At 41.1% G+C, this 23,476-nt stretch overlaps 1 protein-coding gene across 2 annotated transcripts; it reads left to right on the top strand.

The window, feature by feature from the left end:
- The first annotated feature begins 16,152 nt into the window (after positions 1-16,152).
- LOC129620556 (olfactory receptor 4F3/4F16/4F29-like) lies at positions 16,153-23,005 on the top strand. Of its 2 annotated transcripts, XM_055536372.1 has the most exons (2): positions 16,153-16,162; positions 22,077-23,005. In XM_055536372.1, exons 1-2 carry the CDS (start codon positions 16,153-16,155, stop codon positions 23,003-23,005), a joined length of 939 nt encoding a protein of 312 aa, XP_055392347.1. The 2 variants fall into 2 exon arrangements, with proteins under 2 accessions (XP_055392347.1, XP_055392348.1); XM_055536373.1 differs by lacking the exon at positions 16,153-16,162 and having other exon boundaries at positions 22,061-23,005.
- The last annotated feature ends 471 nt before the right edge of the window (positions 23,006-23,476 follow it).

Here is a 23,476-nt window from a genome sequence, read left to right as displayed (position 1 = left end):
TGTTTAGCTTCTATATATTTGTATTTTTCATAGTTTTTTTTTCCTGTAGTTGACATCTAATCTTACTGCATTGTGATCAGAAAAGATGATTGAGATGATTTTGATTTTTTTGAATTTACCAAGGCTAGATTTATGGCCCAGGATGTGATCTATCCTGGAGATGGTTCCGTGTGCACTTGAGAAAAAGGTGAAATTCATTGTTTTAGGGTGAAATGTCCTATAGATATCAATTAGGTCTAACTGGTCCATTGTATCATTAAAATTTGTGTTTCCTTGCTAATTTTCTGTTTAGTTGATCTATCCATAGGTGTGAGTGGGGTATTAAAGTCTCGCACTATTATTGTGTTACTGTTAATTTCCCCTTTCATATTTGTTAGTATTTGCCTTACATATTGCAGTGCTCCTATGTTGGGTGCATATATATTTATAATTGTTATATCTTATTCTTGGATTGATCCTTTGATCATTATGTAGTGTCCTTCTTTGTCTCTTTTCATGGCCTTTATATCAAAGTCTATTTTATCTGATATGAGTATTGCTACTCCTGCTTTATTTTGGTCTCCATTTGAGTGAAATATCTTTTTCCATCCCTTCACTTTCAGTCTGTATGTCTCCCTAGGTTTGAGGTGGGTCTCTTGTAGACAGCATATATAGGGGTCTTGTTTTTGTATCCATTCAGCCAGTCTTTGTCTTTTGGTTGGGGCATTCAACCCATTTACATTTAAGGTAATTATTGATAAGTATGATCCCACTGCCATATACTTTGTTGTTTTGGGTTTGAGTTTATAAACCTTTTCTGTGTTTCCTGTCTAGAGAAGATCCTTTAGCATTTGTTGGAGAGCTGGTTTGGTGGTAATGAATTCTCTGAGCTTTTGCTTGTCTGTAAAGCTTTTGATTTCTTCTTCATATTTGAATGAGATTTTGCTGGGTACAGTAATCTGGGTTGTAGGTTTTTCTCTTTCATCACTTTCTGTATGCTGGAAGTTTGTGGTTCCTTTTTATTGTGGAGGTTCCTCCCTGTGGGTGGGGTTGGACTAGTGACTTGTCAAGGTTTCCTGGTTAGGAAAGCTTGCGTTGGTGTTCTGGTGGGTGGAGCTGGATCTTTTCTCTCTGGAGTGCAATGAAGTGTCCAGTAGTGAGTTTTGAGGTGTCTCTGGGTTTGGTGAGACTTTTGGCCACCTGTATTTTTGTGCTCAGGGTTATGTTCCCACTTTGTTGGAGAATTAGCTTGGTATGTTTTGCTCTGAAATTTGTTGGCTCTTGGGTGGAGCTTGGTTTCAGTGTGGGTATGGAGGCTTTTGGATGAGCTTTTGTTGATTAATGGTCCCTGGAGTCAGGAAATTTCTGGTGATCTCAAGTTTTGGTTTTAGGCCTTCTGCCTCTGGCTTTCAGTCTTATTTTTGTAGTAGCCTCAAGACTTCTCCATCCATACAGCATGGATGACAAAACATCTAGGTTAATGGTGAAAAGATTCTCACAGTGAGGGACACCCAGAGAGGTTCACAGAGTTACATGAAGAAGAGAAGAGGGAGGAGGGAGATAGAACTGACCAGGAGGAGAAGAGGGGGAATCAAAAGGGGCGAGAGCAATCTAGCCAGTAATCAATTCCCTATTTGTGTACACAGTCTGGAACACTCAGAGAGGTTCACAGAGTTCCATAGAGAAGATAAAAGGGAGGAAGGAGATAGAGGTGACCAGGAGAAGAGGAGGGGGAGTCAAAAGGAGAGAGACCAATCTAGCCTGTGATCAGTTCCCTAAGTTTTCTCCACAGCCTGGAACACCCAAAGACACAAAGACACAAAAACACAGAGTTAAGTAGAGAAGAGAAAGGGGAGGGAGGAGATAGAGGTGACCTGGGGGAGAAAAATGAGAATCAAAAGGGGAGAGAGCAATCAAGCCAGTAATCACACTCCTAAGTAAAAATGGGTACTGAAGATTGAATTCTTAAAGGTACAAAATTGATAACAAATACCAAAAAGCAAAAATTAAAAATCTAGAGTAGAGGTTAGACATTCAAAAATACAATATTAACAAAACAAAACAAAATCGCAAAAGTTATATAACAAATATGAAATTTCCTTTAAAAATAGGGTCTTTTTTTCAAGGTAATAGGTTTTAAAAATGAAAATTAAAGGATTAATAAAGAACATAAAAATTAAAAAATTAAAAAGAAATTAAAAAATGATAATTGTAAAATATATCTAGGAATTTCTCTGGAGCTGTTGAGGACAGTGTGTGGTTAGTTAAGTTTCAGATAGTTCCTTGTTCCACCTTTTACTTCTTCTCAGGGTCTATAGTTCCCTTCCAATGTAGTCAGTGTTAACTACAGGGTTTTAATCTGTTGCACCTGTCACTTCCAGAGCTGTTCCCTCTTCTTTGTTTATTTTGGCTTCCTCTGTTTGCAAGTCTCTTCAGTATCTAACTTCCACCCTGACACAAGGGGGCAAAGGTAGTCATTTATTTAGGCTCACTTGTTCAATTGTGCTGAGGGGAGGGAGGAACACTGCATACAATTATCACTTGCATATGTGGGGAGTGCTCACAGTGTCTGGGTCACACTGGGTTTGCCCCCACTCACGGAGGTTGTGTTTCCTGGTCTACACTGCTTAGGCTTCAGGTTGCTCTGCTGGGGACTGTCTGAGGCGGCCCTGGGTTGTGTGCACTTCTCAGATCTATGCTGCTCAGGTTCAGGTTCTCGGGTACTCCACAAAGGCACAGACTCAGTTGGGCCTGCGTTTTGTGCTTCCCAGGCCCAAGCAGCTCAGGCGACCAAGTGCTTGGCGAGCGCACACTCCCCAGGTGAGGTGCATCTTATCACCTTCTTGGTCCCAGCCGCTTGGTTTCCTGGGTGTGCAGCTGCATCTCAGGTGTGCCGTGTGTCTCTTCTGGGGAGCTGATCTCTGGCTGCGACCCTCCTGATGGATGTCAACCGTCCAGGATCCTCAGAAGACTTGGTTAGTGACTGAGAGCCTGCTTGCCGTTTGGTAGGGGATGCTGTCTCTGGGGCAGAGTTTGCCCCTTTCCTTCCAGCTCTGGCTGGAGCCCACCTGCCTCTCCGCCCTCATTCGCTCAGTCCTTTGTTCTGTGGTTGGGCCAGGCAGTGCCTTAGGTTAGAGCCTTTCACGGGTAAATTCTCTCTCTTTCCTCTTTTTTTTTTTTTTTTTCTCCCCCCTCTCTGGCTATCCCAAGGTTTGTTAGCTCCCTCAGATTGCCTCAGGGCATTCAGAACCAGTCCTTACCCTAAAAGTGCAGCCCCTGCCTCACTGTTCAGCCCCTGCTTGCTGGTGGAGGAGGTGAGCATCTGGGCTACTTTTCCTTTAGGAGTTGTAGTCGGACCTGTAATCTGTGGGTTTAATTTGTCCATTTTTTCCTCCCAGTTATGTTGCCCTCTGAGATTCCAAAACTCCCCACAGACCCGCCGGTGAGAGGTTCTCCTGGTGTTTGGAAACTTCTCTTTCAAGACTCCTTCTCTGGGACAGTTCTCTGTCCCTAACTCTTTTGTCTCTCTTTTTGTTTTTTATATTTTGTCCTACCTCCTTTCGAAGACAATGGGCTGCCTTTCTGGGTGCCTGGTGTCCTCTGCCAGCATTCAGAAGTTGTTTTGTGTTATTTGCTCAGCGTTCAGACGATCTTTTCGTGAATTTCTGGGGGTAAAAGTGGTCTCCCTGTCCTCTTCCTCCACGATCTTAGGGCCGCCTCCAGCCATGAAATTAAAAGACGCTTACTCCTTGGAAGAAAAGTTATGACCAACCTAGATAGCATATTAAAAAGCAGAGACATTACTTTGTCAACAAAGGTCTGCCTAGTCAAGGCTAGGATTTTTCCCATAGTCATGTATGGATGTGAATGAAGAAAGCTGAGTGCTGAAGAATTGATGCTTTTGAACTGTGGTGTTGGAGAAGACTATTGAGAGTCCCTTGGACTGCAAGGAGATCCAACCAGTTAATCCTAAAGGAAATCAGTCCTGAATGTTCATTGGAAGGACTGATGCTGAAGCTGAAACTCCAATATTTTGGCCACCTGAAGGCAGGAGGAGAAGGGGACGACAGAGGATGAGATGGTTGGATGGCATCACTGACTCAATGGACATGAGTTTGAGTAAGCTCTGGGAGTTGGTGATGGACTGGGAGGCTTGGCATGCTGCAGTACATGGGGTCACAAAGAGTTTGACACAACTGAGCAGCTGAACTGAACTGATCTTTTTCTGTAAACTTTTTGGTGTTTCTACTTACTAGTTTCTAACTGATTATTGTTTTGTCTCAGTGTTAAACTTTCTGTCCATCAGTTACAGGAAAAAATATTCTTTTCAAAGTATGAAATTAGTGTTCAGTTCAGTTCAGTTGCTCAGTTGTGTCTGACTCTTCACGACCCCATGGACTGCAGCACGCCAGGCCTCCCTGTCCATCACCAACTCCCAGAGTTTATTCAAACTCATCTATACTGAGTTGGTGATGCCATCGAACCATCTCATCCCTTGTCGTCCCCTTCTCCTCCAGCCTTCAGTCTTTCCCAGCATCAGGGTCTTTTCAAATGACTCAGCTCTTTGCATCAGGTGGCCAAAGTATTGGAGTTTCAGCTTCAACATCAGTCCTTCCAACGAACACTCAGGACTGATCTCCTTTAGGATGGACTGGTTCCATCTCCTTGCAGTCCAAGGACTCTCAAGAGTCTTCCCCAACACCACAGTTCAAAAGCATCAATTCTTTGGTGCTCAGCCTTTTTTATAGTCCAACTCTCACATCCATACATGACTATTGGAAAAACAATAGCCTTGACTAGACGGACCTTTGTTGGCAAAGTAATGTCTCTGCTTTTTAATATGCTGTTTAGGCTGGTCATAACTTTCCTTCCAAGGAGTAAGCATCTTTTAATTTCATGGCTACAGTCACCATCTGCAGTGATTTTGGAGCCCCCCAAAAAACTAAGTCTGCCACTGTTTCCACTCTTTCCCCATCTATTTGCCATGATGTGATGGGACCAGATGCCATAATCTTTGTTTTCTGAATGTTGAGCTTTAAGCCAACTTTTTTACTCTCCTCTTTCACTTTCATCAAGAGGCTCTTTAGTTCTTCTTTGCTTTCTGCCATAAGGGTGGTGTCATCTGCATATCTGAGGTTACTGATATTTCTCCCAGCAATATCAGTTCCAGCTGTGCTTCATCCAGGTCAGCGTTTCTCTTTATATACTCTGCATATAAGTTAAATAAGCACAATAACAATATACAGCCTTGACGTACTCCTTTCCTGATTTGGAACCAGTCTGTTGTTCCATGTCCAGTTCTAACTATTGCTTCCTGACCTGCATACAGATTTCTCAAGAGGCAGGTCAGGTGGTCTGGTATTCCCATCTCTTGAAGAATTTCCCATAGTTTATTGTGATCCACAGAGTCAAAGGCTTTGGCAAAGTCAATAAAGCAAAAACAGATGTTTTTCTGGAACTCTCTTGCTTTTTCCATGATCCAGTGGATGTTGGGAATTTGATCTCTGGTTCCTCTACTTTTTCTAAAATCAGCTTGAATATCTGAAAGTTCATGGTTCACATATTGCTGAAGCCTGGCTTGGAGAATTTTGAGCATTACTTTACTAGCATGTGAGATGAGTGCAATTGTGTGGTAGTTTGAGCATTCCTTGGCATTGTCTTGAAATTAGTGAAGCAGTTTAATAAGCAAAACAAACAAACAAAACCTCTGTGTGTGTTTGTGTGTGCGTGTGCAAGTGTATAACAAGAGACACAAACAAAACAACCCTTAAAAAATGCCTAGTGTCAGATGAAGCTAAGTGCTAAAGAGAATTTTGAAGTAAGGGTGAGGCTAGAGGGCTGATGGTGACTGGGCTGTAACCACCAAGACTCACTGAGGTGGTGATGTTTGAGGACATGGAGTGAAAGATGAAACTGTCTGGGAGAACGGCATTCCAAAGAGAGAAAGGGCTCTGAGGAGGGGCCTGACTGGTATGCTGGAGGATGGGCAAGGAGTGGAGTGATGGGAGATATTGTGGGGGCATCCTGAGAGGCCAGATCACACAGCACCTTGTAGGTCTTCTTATAGTCTTAGGTTTTACTCTGAGCAGAATCCGAGACTAATGGAGGGAAAGAGACATGGCTTATTCTCCTCTTTAAAAGATGCATTCCCCAGGACTTCCCTGGTGGTCCAGTGGTTATGACTTTGCCTTCCAATGCAGGAGGTACAGATTTGATCTCTGGTCAGGGAGCTAAGATCTCATGTGCCTTGTGGCCCAAATGCAAAACATAAAACAGATACACAGTTGTAACAAATTCAATAAAGACTTTAAAAATGATCCACACACACACACACACACAAATCTTAAAAAAATTTTTCTCTCCTCAAGGATGGAAATAGGCATCTGCTAAGTGCTTTTTATGAATAAGGTAATTTAATTATCACAACAAAAAGCTTGAGCATTCTATTATTACTAGTTTTCTGTGTTGGTAAAAAAAAAAAATCCATTTTATTTGGTTCTCTGTCTTTCCTGCTTTTCCTGTTTATGTAGCTTACTCATTCTTAACAATTTACAATTTCCTGACCATTTTTTTTTTTTTGGGCAGGGGTGTGGTAGAATAGGAGGGAGGAAGGCCAGTCCTTCTTGCTTCCTGACATTTCCTTCCTCATGGATGGATATATGTTTACCCAGCACTGTGGCGGTGGGAATGTTGTATCATATTGGGTATGTAGACAGAAAAGCTGGACATTCCCTCAGTCAGTATTCATTCCTCTAAGTTCCTATAGGCACTAAGATTTTAAGGAACAGGCTACCACTTGGGAAGGTCTGCGGTGGTTTAGCACTGTTTGAACTCTTAGCAGTGGATCTAATTTGGGGTTCAGTATTCAGAACATGTAGCTCTCATACTTCTGTACGTGGGCTGACACCAGCTTATCAATAACAAAAGTGAAGCCTGGTCTTCAACCACTTTATTTCTTATCTCAATCTTTATTGATCACAAGGTAGAAAAGAGCCCTAATTCTTGGGTCATCTCAAGTCCTAGCAGTACTCTTTTGAGCTCTTCTCTTAGTTCTTAGAACAGTTTTAATGAGGTCTTATTTCAAGATAAAAAACTTTGCTGGCTGGTCATTCACAAAAATTACAGTAGGTGGCAGACACACTCTATCAAAATCAATATCTGCAACAGTTCTACTAAGGAACTAGTCAATTTTCGCAATGTCTCATTGCAAAAGGCTGTATATTGTCACACTGCTTATTTAACTTACATGCAGAGCACATCATGAGAAATGCTGGGCTGGATGAAGCACAAGCTGGAATCAAGATTGCCAGGAGAAATATCAATAACCTCACATATGCAGATGACACCACCCTTATGGCAGAAAGTGAAGAACCAAAGAGCCTCTTGATGAAAGTGAAAAAGGAGAGTGAAAAAGTTGGCTTAAAGCTCAACATTCAGAAAACTAAGATCGTGGCATCTGGTCCCATGGCATCTGATCTGGTCCCATCACTTCATGGGAAATAGATGGGGAAACAATGGAAACAGTGACAGATTTTTTTTTGGGGGGGCTCCAAAATCACTGCAGATGGTGATTGCAGCCATGAAATTAAAAGACGCTTGCTCCTTAGAAGAAAAGTTATGACCAACCTAGACAGCATATTCAAAAGCAGAGACATTACTTTGCCAACAGAGGTCCGTCTAGTCAAAGCTATGGTTTTTCCGGTAGTCATGTCTGATTTGAGAGCTGGACTATAAATAAAGCTGAGTGCCAAAGAATTGATGCTTCTGAACTGTGGTGTTGGAGAAGATTCTTAAGAGTCCCTTGGACTGCAAGGAGATCCAACCATTCCATCTTAAAGGAAATCAGTCCTGAATATTCATTGGAAGGACTGATGTTGAAGCTGATCCAATATTTTGGCCACCTGATGTGAAGAGCTGACTCATTTGAAAAGACCCTGATGCTGGGAAAGATTGAATGTAGAAGGAGAAGGGGACAACAAAGGATGGCATGGTTGGATGGCATCACCGACTCAATGGACATGAGTTTGAGTAAACTCCGGGAGTTGGTGATGGACAGGGAGGCCTGGTGTGCTGAAGTCCATGGGGTTGCAAAGAGTTGGACACTACTGAGCAACTAAACTGAACTCTTTGTTCAGGCTGTTAGAACAAAACCATAGACTGGGTGGCTTCTGAACAATAGAAATTCACTTCTTGCAGTTCTGGGGGCTGGAAGTCAAGTCCACGGTGCCAGCACTGCTGAGTTCAGGTGAGGACCCTCTTCTGGGTTGCAGATACCTGGCTTCTCATTGTATCCTTCTATGGTGGAAAGGCAACAAGAGAGTTCTCTGGTCTCTTCTTATAAGGGCACTAGACTCATTTATTAGAGATCCACCATCATGACCTAATCAACGCCAAAGGCTTCATATCCAAATAACATCACATAGGGATTTCAACATATGAAATCTGCATTTAAGGATTTAAGGGTATGTCTTAAGAGTAAACTTACCCTGTGCAGCTTCGGAGAGCAGATCCGATGCCAGGGGGCAGGTACTTATATCTCTTCACAGGAAGAGTTTTCTAACATTAGAGCAAACACAGAATGGAGCAGTTGGTGAAATAGTGAGCACCCGTGCCTGAAGAAAGAGTCTATCTCTTTTGATTGCTTTGTGAAATAACATAATTATCATCATCAACAACCTCCTGCTGTTTGCCTAGCACTAATGTTCACTCTGGGTTTACATCTGGGCGCTGCTATTTGGAGCAGCACCACTAGGTGGGGCTGGTGGACAGACATGGCACCTAGGCGTCACCAGATAATCTAAAAGGGCAAACTGCTTAACTTCTCTGTGACTTAGGTTCCTCATAGATAAAGGAGGACAGTTATGGAATTTATCTCATGAAGTTATTGTGAGGATTTCATAAGCTGATCTTCAGTTCAGTTCAGTCCAGTCGCTCAGTCGTGTCCGACTCTTTGCGACCCCGTGAATCACAGCACGCCAGGCCTCCCTGTCCGTTACCAACTCTCGGAGTTCACCCAAACTCATGTGCATCGAGTTGGTGATGCCATCCAGCCATCTCATCCTCTGTCGTCCCCTTCTCCTCCTGCCCACAATCCCTCCCAGGATCAGAGTCTTTTCCAATGAGTCAACTCTTCACATCAGGTGGCCAAAGTATTGGAGTTTCAGCCTCAGTCAGCATCAGTCCTTCCAATGAACATGCAGGACTGCTCTACTTTAGGATGGACTGGTTGGATCTCCTTGCAGGGAGACTCTCAAGAGTCTTCTCCAACACCACAGTTCAAAAGCATCAATTCTTCGGCCCTCAGCTTTCTTCACAGTCCAACTCACATCCATATATGACCACTGGAAAAACCATAGCCTTGACTAGATGGACCTTTGTTGACAAAGTAATATCTCTGCTTTTTAATATGCTATCTGGGTTGGTCATAACTTTCCTTCCAAGGAGTAAGCATCTTTTAATTTCGTGACTGCAATCACCATCTGCAGTGATTTTGGAGCCCCCCAAAATAAGTCTGTCACTGTTTCCACTTTTCCCCATCTATTTACCATGAAGTGATGGGACCAGATGCCATGATCTTAGTTTTCTGAATGTTGAGCTTTAAGCCAACTTTTTCACTCTCCTCTTTCACTTTCATCAAGAGGCTTTTTAGTTCCTCTTCACTTTCTGCCATAAGGGTGGTGTCATCTGCATATCTGAGGTTATTGATATTTCTCCCAGCAATCTTGATTCCAGCTTATGCTTCTTCCAGCCCAGCATTTCTCATGATGTACGCTGCATTTAAGTTAAATAGGCAGGGTGACAATATACAGCCTTGACATACTCCTTTTCCTATTTGGAACCAGTCTGTTGTTCCATGTCCAGTTCTAACTGTTGCTCCCTGACCTGCATACAGGTTTCTCAAGAGTCAGGTCAGGTGGTCTGGTATTCCCATCTCTTTCAGAATTTTCCACAGTTTATTGTGATCCACACAGTAAAAGGCTTTGGCATAGTCAATAAAGCTGATCTCAGTGGACTCTAAAAGTATTTGGAAAATGAGCTATTACTTTTCAATTTGTAATTGTCGCTGTTATGGACTGCAGGTTTCTATCCCCCCTTCCAGATTTCTCTGGTGGCTCAGAGGGTAAAAGCGTCTGCTTACAATGTGGGAGACCAGGGTTCGATCCCTGGGTCAGGAAGATCCCCCTGGAGAAGGAAATGGCAAGCCACTCCAGTATTCTTGCCTGGAAAATCCCATGGATGGATGGAGAAGCCTGGTAGGCTACAGTCCATGGGGTCGCAAAGAGTCGGACAGGACTGAGTGACTTCACTTTCACTTTCCCTGATTCATCTGTTGAGTCCCTCCCCCTCCATGTGATCACCAATGTGATGGTATTAGGAGGTGGGACCTTCGGGACGGTGGTTAAGTCCTGAAGGTGAAACCTTCATGAATGGGAGTGACAACCTTATTAAAGAGACTCTAGAGAGCACTCCTGCTCTTCCCCCATGTGAGGACACAGAAAGAAGAAGGACATTTGTCAACCAGAAAGTAGGTTCTCACCAGACACTGAATCTGCTGGTGTACTGATGCTGGAATTCTAGACTCCAGATCTGTGAGAAATGTTTGTTGCTTAAGTCATCTAATCTATGATAATAAAAGTAAAATAAAAATAAATAAAATAAAAAATAGATCTCTTTCATGTTTCAATAAACTTTTATTTATGGAAAATGATACTTGAATTACATATCATAATAGATTTTTTTTCATGTTCCAATAAAGTTTTTCTTATGGACAATGATACTTGAATTTCATATCATTTCACATGGCATGCAATATTGGTCTTTGATTTTTTTTTCCCCTTTAAACTTAAAAATGCAGAAAGGGTGTATATATATATATATATATATATATATATATATATATATCAGGTAGCAGGTTGGCTTTGGTCCACGTGCCATAGTTTGCCAACCTCTGCTCCAAAATAATACTTTAAAAATCCAGTCACTTCAAAATTTCAAGTCATTACTTCCCAGAGATTTGAAGTGATTATTCATATATTCATCAGTAACTTCTTTTATATCAGCTGGTTTCCACTTTGTCTGAACTAAGACAGTCACTATAGCACTTGTAAAATAAAAAGTGTGTTTTCATATTTCCAAGACATTACTTTTTTTGTAATTTAAGGATGAATCCTGCTAGTTTTATCCCAGCTAGCATTTTTTTGAATGTCCATAGAAGATGGAGTTGACTAAAAGTATCTTTTATTTTTTGAAATAGTCAAAAGCTATTCAGAGCCAAGTCTTTTAAATAAGAAAAGCTATTCCATTGGGTTTTTAATGTGTGGTAGGATAATTTTTGGAAGTATTCACTTGCATTGTGCCATGTATTTATTTCTGATCTTCCAATCCAAGTGCATAGCCAGGGCCTTTTAGGAATTCCTTGCTTCAGATATTTATTGTAGGCTATAAATACAAATTTTGATGTCAATAAATCTTATCTGATTTTGATAGAGTATAACCTCCATTGAGTTTAAGTCCTGCAGGGGTAAGAAAGAGAAGAATAAATGAACAGAGGAGAGAAAAGGAAAAGATACCAGGAAACTTGGAAAAGGATAAGAGTCACTGGGATTTGTGCTTATTAGAGTCCCAGGCACTGGGACTCGTAGCTTTGCTTCTGACTCCACTGCTCAAAATGCGCACAGTAGAGGTGAGATGCTGAGCCAGAAGGGACCACAATCTGTTGGTACAAAGGGCTTCTAAAGCAGTCTAGGTAGATGACAGAGAAACTCTCTCATGCTTCAGCACTGAAGGAACACAGGATCTTGGCACAGCTTGGGAACTGGGAATCCAAATAGTGGATGGAATGGCATTTCTCCAGCAGCCTGGCAGAATGGGGCTCAAAGTCAGATTTCAGATGACTGAAAGAAAATAAGGCAACACAATATTTCTTTTATTTTTAAATTTTATTTTATTTTTAAACTTTACAGATTGTATTAGTTTTGCCAAATATCAAAATGAATCCGCCACAGGTATACATGTGTTCCCCACCCTGAACCATCCTCCTTCCTCCCTCCCCATACCATCCCCCTGGGTCGTCCCAGTGCACCAGCCCCAAGCATCTAGCATCGTGCATCGAACCTGGACTGGCAACTCGTTTCATACATGATATTATACATGTTTCAATGCCATTCTCCCAAATCTTCCCACCCTCTCCCTCTCCCACAGAGTCCATAAGACTGTTCTATACATCAGTGTCTCTTTTGCTGTCTCGTACACAGGGTTATTGTTACCATCTTTCTAAATTCCATATATATGCGTTAGTATACTGTATTGGTGTTTTTCTTTCTGGCTTACTTCACTCTGTATAATAGGCTCCAGTTTCATCCACCTCATTAGAACTGATTCAAATGTATTCTTTTTAATGGCTGAGTAATACTCCATTGTGTATATGTACCACCGCTTTCTTAGCCATTCATCTGCTGATGGACATCTAGGTTGCTTCCATGTCCTGGCTATTATAAACAGTGCTGCGATGAACATTGGGGTACATGTGTCTCTTTCCCTTCTGGTTTCCTCAGTGTGTATGCCCAGCAGTGGGATTGCTGGATCATAAGGCAGTTCTAGTTCCAGATTTTTAAGGAATCGCCACACTGTTCTCCATAGTGGCTGTACTAGTTTGCATTCCCACCAACAGTGTGAGAGGGTTCCCTTTTCTCCACATCCTCTCCAGCATTTATTACTTGTAGACTTTTGGATTGCAGCCATTCTGACTGGTGTGAAATGGTACCTCATAGTGGTTTTGATTTGCATTTCTCTGATAATGAGTGATGTTGAGCATCTTTTCATGTGTTTGTTAGCCATCTGGATGTCTTCTTTGGAGAAATGTCTATTTAGTTCTTTGGCCCATTTTTTGATTGGGTCATTTATTTTTCTGGAGTTGAGCTGTAGGAGTTGCTTGTATATTTTTGAGATTAGTTGTTTGTCAGTTGCTTCATTTGCTCTTATTTTCTCTCATTCTGAAGGCTGTCTTTTCACCTTGCTAATAGTTTCCTTTGATGTGCAGAAGCTTTTAAGTTTAATTAGGTCCCATTTGTTTGTTTTTGCTTTTATTTCCAATATTCTGGGAGGTGGGTCATAGAGGATCCTGCTGTGGTGTCACAATATTTCTTGTATCCCTGAATTTATGGACCAAGAGTCATACCTGCTACAAATATTTTTTGGCTAAATATAAATGTATGTCTCTAAAATAACCATATTTACTTTTCCAGCTCTGATGTTTTAATTAAAAAAATTTTTTTTTGGCTGTGCAATGTGGCATGTGGGATCTTAGTTTTCTGACCAGGGACTGAACTCACACTCCCTGCATTAGAAGTGCACAGTCTTAACTACTGGACTGCCCTGGAAGTCCCTATTTACCCTAGGGACTTCCTAGAGTAGATTACCTTCCCATTTAGGTCACCATAGAGCATTGAATAGAGTTCTCTGGGCTATACAAAAGGTTCTACTCAGTTACCTGTTCTGTACATAGTATCAATAGTGTATATATGTCAATTCCAATCTCCCAATTCATCCCACCCCCTCCTTGGTATCCATACATTTGTTCTCTGTCTGTGTCACTATTTCTGCTGTCTAATTTTGTAAATAAGATCATCTATACTAATTTTTCTTGACTTCCTACTTGGGGTAACAGGCAAATTTGGCCTTGGAATATGGAATGAAGCAGGGCAAAGGCTAATAGAGTTTTGCCAAGAGAATGCACTGGTCATAGCAAACAGCCTCTTCCAACACAAGAGAAGACTCTACACATGGACATCACCAGATGGTCAACACTGAAATCAGACTGATTATATTCTTTGCAGCCAAAGATGGAGAAGCTCTATACAGTCAGCAAAAACAAGACCGGGAACTTACTGTGGCTCAGATCATGAACTCCTTATTGCCAAATTCAGACTTAAATTGAAGAAAGTAGGGAAAACCACTCGGAGAAGGCAATGGCACCCCACTCCAGTACTCTTGCCTGGAAAATCCCATGGATGGAGGAGCCTGGTAGGCTGCAGTCCATGGGGTCGCTAAGAGTCGGACACAACTGAGCGACTTCACTTTTACTTTTCACTTTGCTGCATTGGAGAAGGAAATGGCAACCCACTCCAGTGTTCTTGCCTGGAGAATCCCAGGACAGGGGAGCCTGGTGGGCTGCCGTCTATGGGGTCTCACAGAGTCGGAACCGACTGAAGTGACTTAGCAGTAGCAGCAGGGAAAACCACTAGACCATTCAGGTATGACCTAAATCAAATTCCTTATGATCATACAGTGGAAGTGAGAAATAGATTTAAGGGCCTAGATCTGATAGATAGACTGCCTGATGAACTATGGATGGAGGTTCGTGACATTGTACAGGAGACAGGGATCAAGACCATCCCCATGGAAAAGAAATGCAAAAAAGCAAAATGGCTGTCTGGGGAGGCCTTACAAATAGCTGTGAAAAGAAGAGAAGCGAAAAGCAAAGGAGAAAGTGAAAGATATAAGCATCTGAATGCAGAGTTCCAAAGAATTGCAAGGAGAGATAAGAAAGCCTTCCTCGGTGATCAATGCAAAGAAATAGAGGAAAACAACAGAATGGGAAAGACTAGAGATCTCTTCAAGAAAATTAGAGATACCAAGGGAACACTTCATGCAAAGAAGCAGAAGATATTAAGAAGAGGTGGCAAGAATACATAGAAGAACTGTACAAAAAAGATCTTCACGACCAAGATAATCACGATGGTGTGATCACTCACCTAGAGCCAGACATCCTGGAATGTGAAGTCAAGTAGGCCTTAGAAAGCATCACTATGAACAAAGCTAGTGGAGGTGATGGAATTCCAGTTGAGCTATTTCAAATCCTGAAAGATGATGCTGTGAAAGTGCTGCACTCAATATGCCAGCAAATTTGGAAAACTCAGCAGTGGCCACAGGACTGGAAAAAGTCAGTTTTCATTCCAATCCCAAAGAAAGGCAATGCCAAAGAATGTTCAAACTACCACACAATTGCACTCATCTCATACGCTAGTAAAGTAATGCTCCAAGCCAGGCTTCAGCAATATGTGAACTGTGAACTTCCAGATGTTCAAGCTGGGTTTAGAAAAGGCAGAGGAACCAGAGATCAAATTGCCAACATCTGCTGGATCATGGAAAAAGCAAAAGAGTTCCAGAAAAACATCTATTTCTGCTTTATTGACTATGCCAAAGCCTTTGACTGTGTGGATCACAATAAACTGTGGAAAATTCTGAAAGAGATGGGAATACCAGACCGCCTGACCTGCCTCTTGAGACACCTATATGCAGGTCAGGAAGCAACAGTTAGAACTGGACATGGAACAACAGACTGGTTCCAAAGTATATTCCAAAGTATAGGAAAAGGAGTATGTCAAGGCTGTATATTGTCACCCTGCTTATTTAACTTATATGCAGAGCACATCATGAGAAATGCTGGGCTGGAAGAAGCACAAGCTGGAATCAAGATTCCAGGAGAAATATCAACAATCTCAGATATGCAGATGACATCACCCTTATGGCAGAAAGTGAAGAGGAACTAAAAAGCCTCTTGATAAAAGGGAAAGAGGAGAGTGAAAAAGTTGGCTTAAAGCTCAACATTCAGAAAACGAAGATCATGGCATCTGGTCCCATCACTTCATGGGAAATAGATGGGGAAACAGTGGAAACAGTGTCAGACTTTATTTTTCTGGGCTCCAAAATCACTGCAGATGGTGACTGCAGCCATGAAATTAAAAGACGCTTACTCCTTGGAAGGAAAGTTATGACCAACCCAGATAGCATATTGAAAAGCAGAGACATTACTTTGTCAACAAAGGTCCATCTAGTCAAGGCTATGGTTTTTCCAGAGGTCATGTATGGATGTGAGAGTTGAACTGTGAAGAAAGCTGAGTGCCGATGAATTGATGCTTTTGAACTGTGGTGTTGGAGAAGACTCTTGAGAGGCCCTTGGACTGCAGGGAGATCCAACCAGTCCATTGTAAAGGAAATCAGTCCTGGGTGTTCTTTGGAAGGAATGATGCTAAAGCTGAAACTCCAATATACTTTGGCCACCTCATGCAAAGAGTTGACTCAATGGAAAAGACTCTGATGCTGGGAGGGATTGGGGGCAGGAGGAGAAGGGGATGACAGAGGATGAGATGGCTGAATGGCATCACCAACTTGATGGACATGAGTTTTAGTGAACTCCGGGAGTTGGTGATGGACAGGGAGGCCTGGCGTGCTGTGATTCATGGGATTGCAAAGAGTCGGACATGACTGAGCGACTGAACTGAACTGATACTAATTTTTCAGATTCCACATATATGCATTCATATACGATATTTGTTTTCTCTTCCAGGCTTCACTCTGTATGACAGTCTCTAGGTCCATCCACGTGTTTACAAATGCCCCAGTTTCATTCATTAAAAAAAAAAAATTGGTGGCTCATGTTATTTACATTATTATATTTACATAGCATAAACCTTAATATGCTAATACATTCTATTTTAAAATATTGGTATTATGCACTTTACTGTTTTTTTAAATGAATGTTTATTAAATGTTCAGTTTAAAAAATTTTCCTTTGATTTGAAATACAGAAGTTAGCCAAAATAACATCTCTTCCCACCCCAAAATAGACATATATATTTTAATTTGTAGTATAATTGCTTTACAATGTGTTAGTTTCTGCTGTACAACAGCATGAATCGGTATAAGTATACATATTTCCCCTCCCTCTTGAGCCTCCCTCCCACCACACCCCGATCTCACCCTCATAGTCATCACAGAGCACTGAACCGAGCTCCCTGTGCTACACCACGGCTTCCCGCCACCTATCGATTTTGCACATGGCAGTGTATGTATGTCAGTGATGCGCGACTCGCAGTTTGTTGCACCCTCTCCTTCCCCTCATTGTGTCTGCAAGTTTGTTCTCTATTCCTGCTCTGCAAATAGGATCATCAGTACCATAGATTTTTCTAGATTCTACATATATGTGTTGACATATGATCCCTGTTTTTTTCTTGCTGACTTACTTCACCCTGTATGACAGACTCTAGGTTCACCCACATCACTACAAATGACCCAATTTCACCCCTTTTTGTGGCTGATTAATATTCCATTGTATATATGTACCACTTCTTTTTTATCCATACCTCTGCTGATGGACATTCAGAAATATTTGCATTTCTCTAATAATAAGTGACATCGAGCATCTTTTCATGTATTTGTTGGCCATCTGTATAGTTTCTTTCCAGAAATGTCTATTTAGGTCTTCCACCCATTTATTGACTGGTTTTTTTGGTGTGTGTGTGTGTGGATATTTAGCTGCATGAGGTGTTTGTATATTTTCAAAAATAGTATCTTGTTTTTCTTCATTTGCAAATATTTTCTTCAATTCTGAGGGTTATCTCTTTGTTTTGTTTATGGTTTCCTTTGCTGTACAAAAGTTTTTATGTTTAATAGGCCCCATTTGTTTTTATTTTTATTACTCTAGGAAGTGGATTGAAAAAGATCTTGCTCTGATCTATGTCAAAGAGTATTCTTCTGTCTACATTTTCCTTTAAAAGTTTTATATTATCTAGCATTTAGATCTTTAATCCACTTTGCATTTATTTTTAAAATTTTATTATTTAAAACATTTTTGTTTATTTATTTGATTGTCTCAGGTCCTAGTTGTGATGCACAGACTCTCTAGTTGAGTCTTGTGGGCTTAGTTGCCCAAAGCATTTGGGATCTTAGTTCCCTGATCAGACACCAAACCCTTGTCCCCTGTACTGCACCGACCAGAGATCAAAGCCTTGTCCCCTGTACTGCAAGGCATATTCTCATCCACTGGACAACCAGGGAAGTCTCTATGAGTTGATTTTTGTGTAGGGTGTTAGGGAGTGTTCTAATTTCATTCTTTTACATGTAGTTGTCCAGTTTTCCCAGCACCACTTATTATAGAGATTGTTTTTTCTCTTGTATATTCTTGCCTCCTTTGTCATAGATTAGGTGGCTATAGATGCATGGGTTAATCTCTGGGCTTTTTATCCTGTTCCATTGGTTTGTATTTCTGCTTTTGGGCCAGTATCATACTGTTTGGATTACTGTAGCTTTGTCTGAGAGAAGCTTTGTCCCAGAGAAGGCAATGGCAACCCACTCCAGTACTTTTGCCTTGAAAATCCCATGGACGGAGGAGCCTGGTAGGCTGCAGTCTTTGGGGTCGTGAAGAGTCGGACAGGATTGAGTGACTTCACTTTCACTTTTCACTTTCATGCATTGAAGAAGGAAATGGCAACCCACTCCAGTGTTCTTGCCTGGAGAATCCCAGGGACGGGGGAGCCTGGCGGGCTGCCATCTATGGGATCGCACAGAGTCGGACACTACAGAAGCGACTTAGCAGCAGCTTTGTCTGAAGTCAGGGGGCCAGATTTCTCTAGTTCCATTCTTATTTCTCAAGATTTCTTTCACTATTTGGGTCTTTTGTGTTTCCATAAAAAATATAGTTTTTTGTTCTAATTCTGTGAAAAATACCCTTGATAATTTGATAGGGATGTGCTGGATCTAGAGATTGTTTTGGGTACTGCAATTATTTTTTCACAATGTTGATTTTTCCAATCCAAGAACATGGTATATTTCTACATCTGTTTGTGTCATCTTTGATTTCTTTTAACATCTTATAGTTTTCTGAGTACAAGTCTTTTGCTTCCTTGGAAGTGTGAAAGTGTTAGTCACTCAGTCGTGTCTGACCCTTTGCGACCCCATGAACTGTAGCCCGTCAGGCTCCTCTGCCCATGAAATTCTCCAGGCAAGAATACTGGAGTGGGTTGCCATCTCCTTCTCCAGGGGATCTTCCCTACCCATGGATCAAATCTTGGTCTCTTGCAATTCAGGTGGATTCTTTACCATCTGAGACACCAGAGAAGCCCTCAGCTAGATTTATTACAAGGTATTTCATTATTTTAGATGCAATGATAAATGGGATTGTTTCCTTAATCTCTCTTCCAGATTTTTCATTGTTTGTGTATAGAAATGTAAGAGATTTCTGTGTTCTAGTTTTGTATCTTGTAACTTTACCAAATTCATTGATGAGCCCCAGTAGTTTTCTGTGTTTTTCTTTTTTAAACTTCCCCAAATGCATGTATCTGGGAAATAAATTGTGTGTGTTTGTGACTGTCTTATAATAATATATGCATATGTGAGAATAATAAAAATGATTTTCACTAAAAACTACTTAAAAGATATTTTCATAATTTTTGGTGGGACTGGGGGGAAACTGCATGTAGCATGTGGGATGGGATCTTAGTTCCCTGACCAGGGATTGAACCCATGCCCTCTCCAGTGAAAGCACTTAACCACTAGAATCTGCCAGAGATGGCCCAATATTTTCATAAATTTTAGGACTTTACTCTTACCTCAAGTCCTGGGTTAGGAAAATAATCTGATAAAACCTGTATATTCATGAGGGATCTCTTCCCCTAGGTGACTCATTAACTGCCTCCTCCTATGTTGCTCTGGGAAAGTCAATCTTATTCTCTGAGACCATTCTCCACACAGATTAAAGTCATATTGGCCTTCCGTGTTCTATTTGGTACCACTTTTTACTAACCTCTGTGTTATTAATTAGCTACCTCTTCTCTACTTTGGGGAAATTTCAATAGCTCCATATGCCAGATGTGATTTTTCTGAAGATGCAGCTATTTTAGGTCTGCTAGAGATCAGGTGGGTGAGAAGAATCGGCAGAACAAATTCATTCAGATTGCTATGCTCTGTCAACTAAGATATCTCCTGATAACTAAATCATCACTAGAGATTTCAAACTGTGATTTAGTTGTGGTGTGGAAGAAAACATCCAGAAGAGAAAGAGTTGGAAACAGTAGTTGAGTCAGTGGTGCCAGGCTTGAAAAAATACTTGGTCTTTAAATGGGGACAAAGAAGGTGCCTGGACAAAAATGATATATTTTTTCTTAAACTTGAAATGAGAAGAAAAATTCATTGTTCTTAGGTTGGTTAATCCTTCAACTCTTGATCAGTGTCTAATGTAACATCAAATAGCATTGATTCATTGAGTTCCTCCACTCTACTCAAGTTCAAGGATAAGAACCGTGATGTGAGAGAGTCAGGCATGATTTGGAGGCACACAGGATACATACGGGATGCTTATGTTTAGCTCTTGATTCCGATTAGTTTGGTGATAAACATACATTCCAGAGTTGATAGCAGCATTGGCCCTGGTTTCCCAAGACGTCTTCTACATAGACCAAGCAAATAAAAGTATGCAATTAGGCTGTAGTTGCCAAAGAAGCAGGGATTGTATGCTTTTTCCTTCTACAGTGACCATTTAATCAGTTATTATACTAAATGACTGATGAGAAAAATTTTAAAGTGACTGCTGAGATTGAATATTCTAATTTTTTGAGTCGAACCCCAGTCTTTCTGAAATATTAGAGAAACTTGATATCTGGGTTATCTGTACATCCATTTTTTTCATTCAACAAAAACCACTTCTTAAGCTTCGCTTATGGTTCCAGCATTGTCTGGGGAGCTGGGAGTACAGAGAAAAAGATACCATTTCACTCTCCCATGAGCTCACAGCCTGGCACTGGGAGGAAAACTCAGAAATAGCAAGCTATATTGCATCACTGTCCACTTGGAGCAGGAATAGGTGAGTGGTGGAAGGTAAGGAAGGGTGGAATATTTTTTAGGAAAATATCGCTTTAGGAAAGAAGTAGAAGAATGGGGAAAACTTTAGTTCCAAATTGAGGATCTGCTATCTCCATCCATGAGGCTTTCTGTCAAATATTTTCTGAGAAGAAAAAATTCAGACCCAGTCTTAGTGATATTAGTTTTTCCATCTAAAATCTTTCACTGGGCATGTGGCTAGGGCTCTTAGGAACTTTCAAGATGTAAGCTAATTTTAAATTCCTTTTCTGTGTGTTTCCATTTAAGCCTGTGAGTCTCTAGTCTCAGAATTTGAGGGAAGTTTCTATAGCATTCTTTTTTCTTTCCTCTTTCTATTCTACATGATTCTTTCATCATTCTGTTTTTCTCTTATTTCTTACTCCTTTGCTTAATTTTCTTGTTTCCTTTATTTATCATTAAGGCTTTTTTTTCTTCCTATCCCTCACCATCTTTCAATTTCTTCTCTTTGTATGTTTCCTTTATCTTCATATTCTAAATGATCTTACATTAAACAATTAAATTGAAATTTCAAAGGAATTAATTAAAATTAATTCAACAAACACATACTGATTTTCTAGAACTGACTGTTCTGCCCTCTGAAACTGTCCAAGGAACTATCACGACGGAGATGAAAATACAGAAAGCTCCACCTTTTAGTGCTTGAAAACAGAGGAAATAGGTCATGCACATGTAACTGCACCACAGGGCGAAAGGTGCTATGATAAATACAAAGTGCTATGGGAAATGAGGGGAAGAAGATTTCTTTTCTAGCTAGGAGAATTGGGGAGGTTTCATGAACGGCATTTAAACTGGGCTGTGAAAAATGAACATTTCAAGACACATGAGGCAGGTTTTCATTTGAGTAGTATTCCATTGTGTGTATGTGTATACACAGTGTTTTGACCATCATAAACAACACTTCTATGAGCATTGTGATGCATGTATCTTTTTGAATTAGTTTTCTATGGGTGTACACCCAGGAGTGAGATTGCTGGATCATGTGACAACTCTATGTTTAGTTTTCTAAGGAACCTCCACAAAGCTTGCCATAGTGGCGGCACAAACAGTGTAGGAGAGTTCCCTTTTCTCCACATTCCCTCCAGCGTTTCTTATTTGTGCAGTCTTTAGTTCTTGATTGTGGGTTCCAATGCATTTTTGCTCTTCCTCATTTTGTATCCATCTTCCTTTCCTCACTGCCTGTCCTGTGGACTTCAAACTACAGCATTAGATGCAAGGACAATAGACTGGTAGAGACTGCTGAATCCGCTTCTGCAGGATCAGTAAGATCAAGTCACTGTCACAGATCTCTTGGTATATTATCCCCTGGTGGTTCTGCTTCTCCATTGGAACCCTGAGTAATATGGCCAGTAATCCAAATTTCTTATTTTTCCTATTTTTTCAGGCAAATTTGGAGCCCAAAGTGACTGAGACCATGGGGGGAGGAAATCATTCGGTGGTGTCTGAGATTGTGTTGGTGGGACTCACCAGTTCTTTGGAGATGCAACTTGTTCTCTTTCTAATTTTCTCTGTGTTCTATGTAACAAGTATTTTAGGAAACCTCCTCATTGTCCTCACAGTGACCTCTGACTCCCATTTACACTCCCCTATGTACTTCCTGCTAGCCAACCTCTCTTTTATTGACATGTGGGTTTCCTCCATTACAGCTCCCAAGATGATATCTGATCTTTTCAAAGAGAGAAAAGTAATCTCTTTCCAAGGATGCATTGCTCAGATGTTCTTCGTTCATGTTATTGGAGGAACCGAGATGGTTCTGCTCATTGCCATGGCCTTTGACCGTTATGTCGCTATATGTAGGCCTCTCCATTACCTGATCATCATGAACTTCAGAACTTGTATTTCACTCTTGGTTGCTGCCTGGACCATTGGGATCATCCACTCACTCATCCAGATTCTATTTGTTGTAAACCTACCATTCTGTGGCCCTAATAAAGTGGACAGCTTTTACTGTGATCTTCCTCGATTTATTAGGCTTGCCTGCACAGACACTTACAGACTGGAGCTTGTGGTTACTGCCAATAGTGGTTTAATCTCCCTGGGAACATTTTTCATTCTGATTACCTCCTATATCTTCATCTTGGCCACTGTTTGGCAACGTTCCTCAGGTGACTTGTCCAAGGCCCTCTCTACACTATCAGCTCACATTGCGGTGGTGGTCTTATTTTTTGGCCCATGTATTTTTGTGTATTCATGGCCATTTCCCACAGTACCAGTGGATAAATTCCTTGCTATTTTTGATGTAGTTATTACTCCATTTCTGAATCCTGCCATCTACAGTTTGAGGAACAAAGAGATGAAGGTGGCAATGAGGAGGATATTCAGTCAGATGTTGAGTTTCAGGAAGCTGTTTTAAGTGATTTTTGATATCAAAAAAGATGAACAACCCTACTATTCCCTGCCTATGCCACAGACGTGAATCAGTGAAACATAGTACCATGGATGCTTTACTTACTAGTTTAATTACCAATGTCCAGAATTAGGTCTGTCTAGTCAAGGCTATGGTTTTTCCTGTGGTCATGTATGGATGTGAGAGTTGGACTGTGAAGAAGGCTGAGCGCTGAAGAATTGATGCTTTTGAACTGTGGTGTTGGAGAAGACTCTTGAGAGTCCCTTGGACTGCAAGGAGATCCAACCAGTCCATTCTGAAGGAGATCAGCCCTGGGATTTCTTTGGAAGGAATGATGCTAAAGCTGAAACTCCAGTACTTTGGCCACCTCATGCGAAGAGTTGACTCATTGGAAAAGACTCTGATGCTGGGAGGGATTGGGGGAAGGAGGAGAAGGGGACGACAGAGGATGAGATGGCTGGATGGCATCACTGACTC

This window comes from Bubalus kerabau, chromosome 10, assembly GCF_029407905.1.
Source record: "Bubalus kerabau isolate K-KA32 ecotype Philippines breed swamp buffalo chromosome 10, PCC_UOA_SB_1v2, whole genome shotgun sequence".
Taxonomy (NCBI): Eukaryota; Metazoa; Chordata; class Mammalia; order Artiodactyla; family Bovidae; genus Bubalus; species Bubalus kerabau.
The sequence above is the reverse complement of the archived record's forward strand: the minus strand, read 5'-3'. Positions and strand labels throughout refer to the sequence as shown.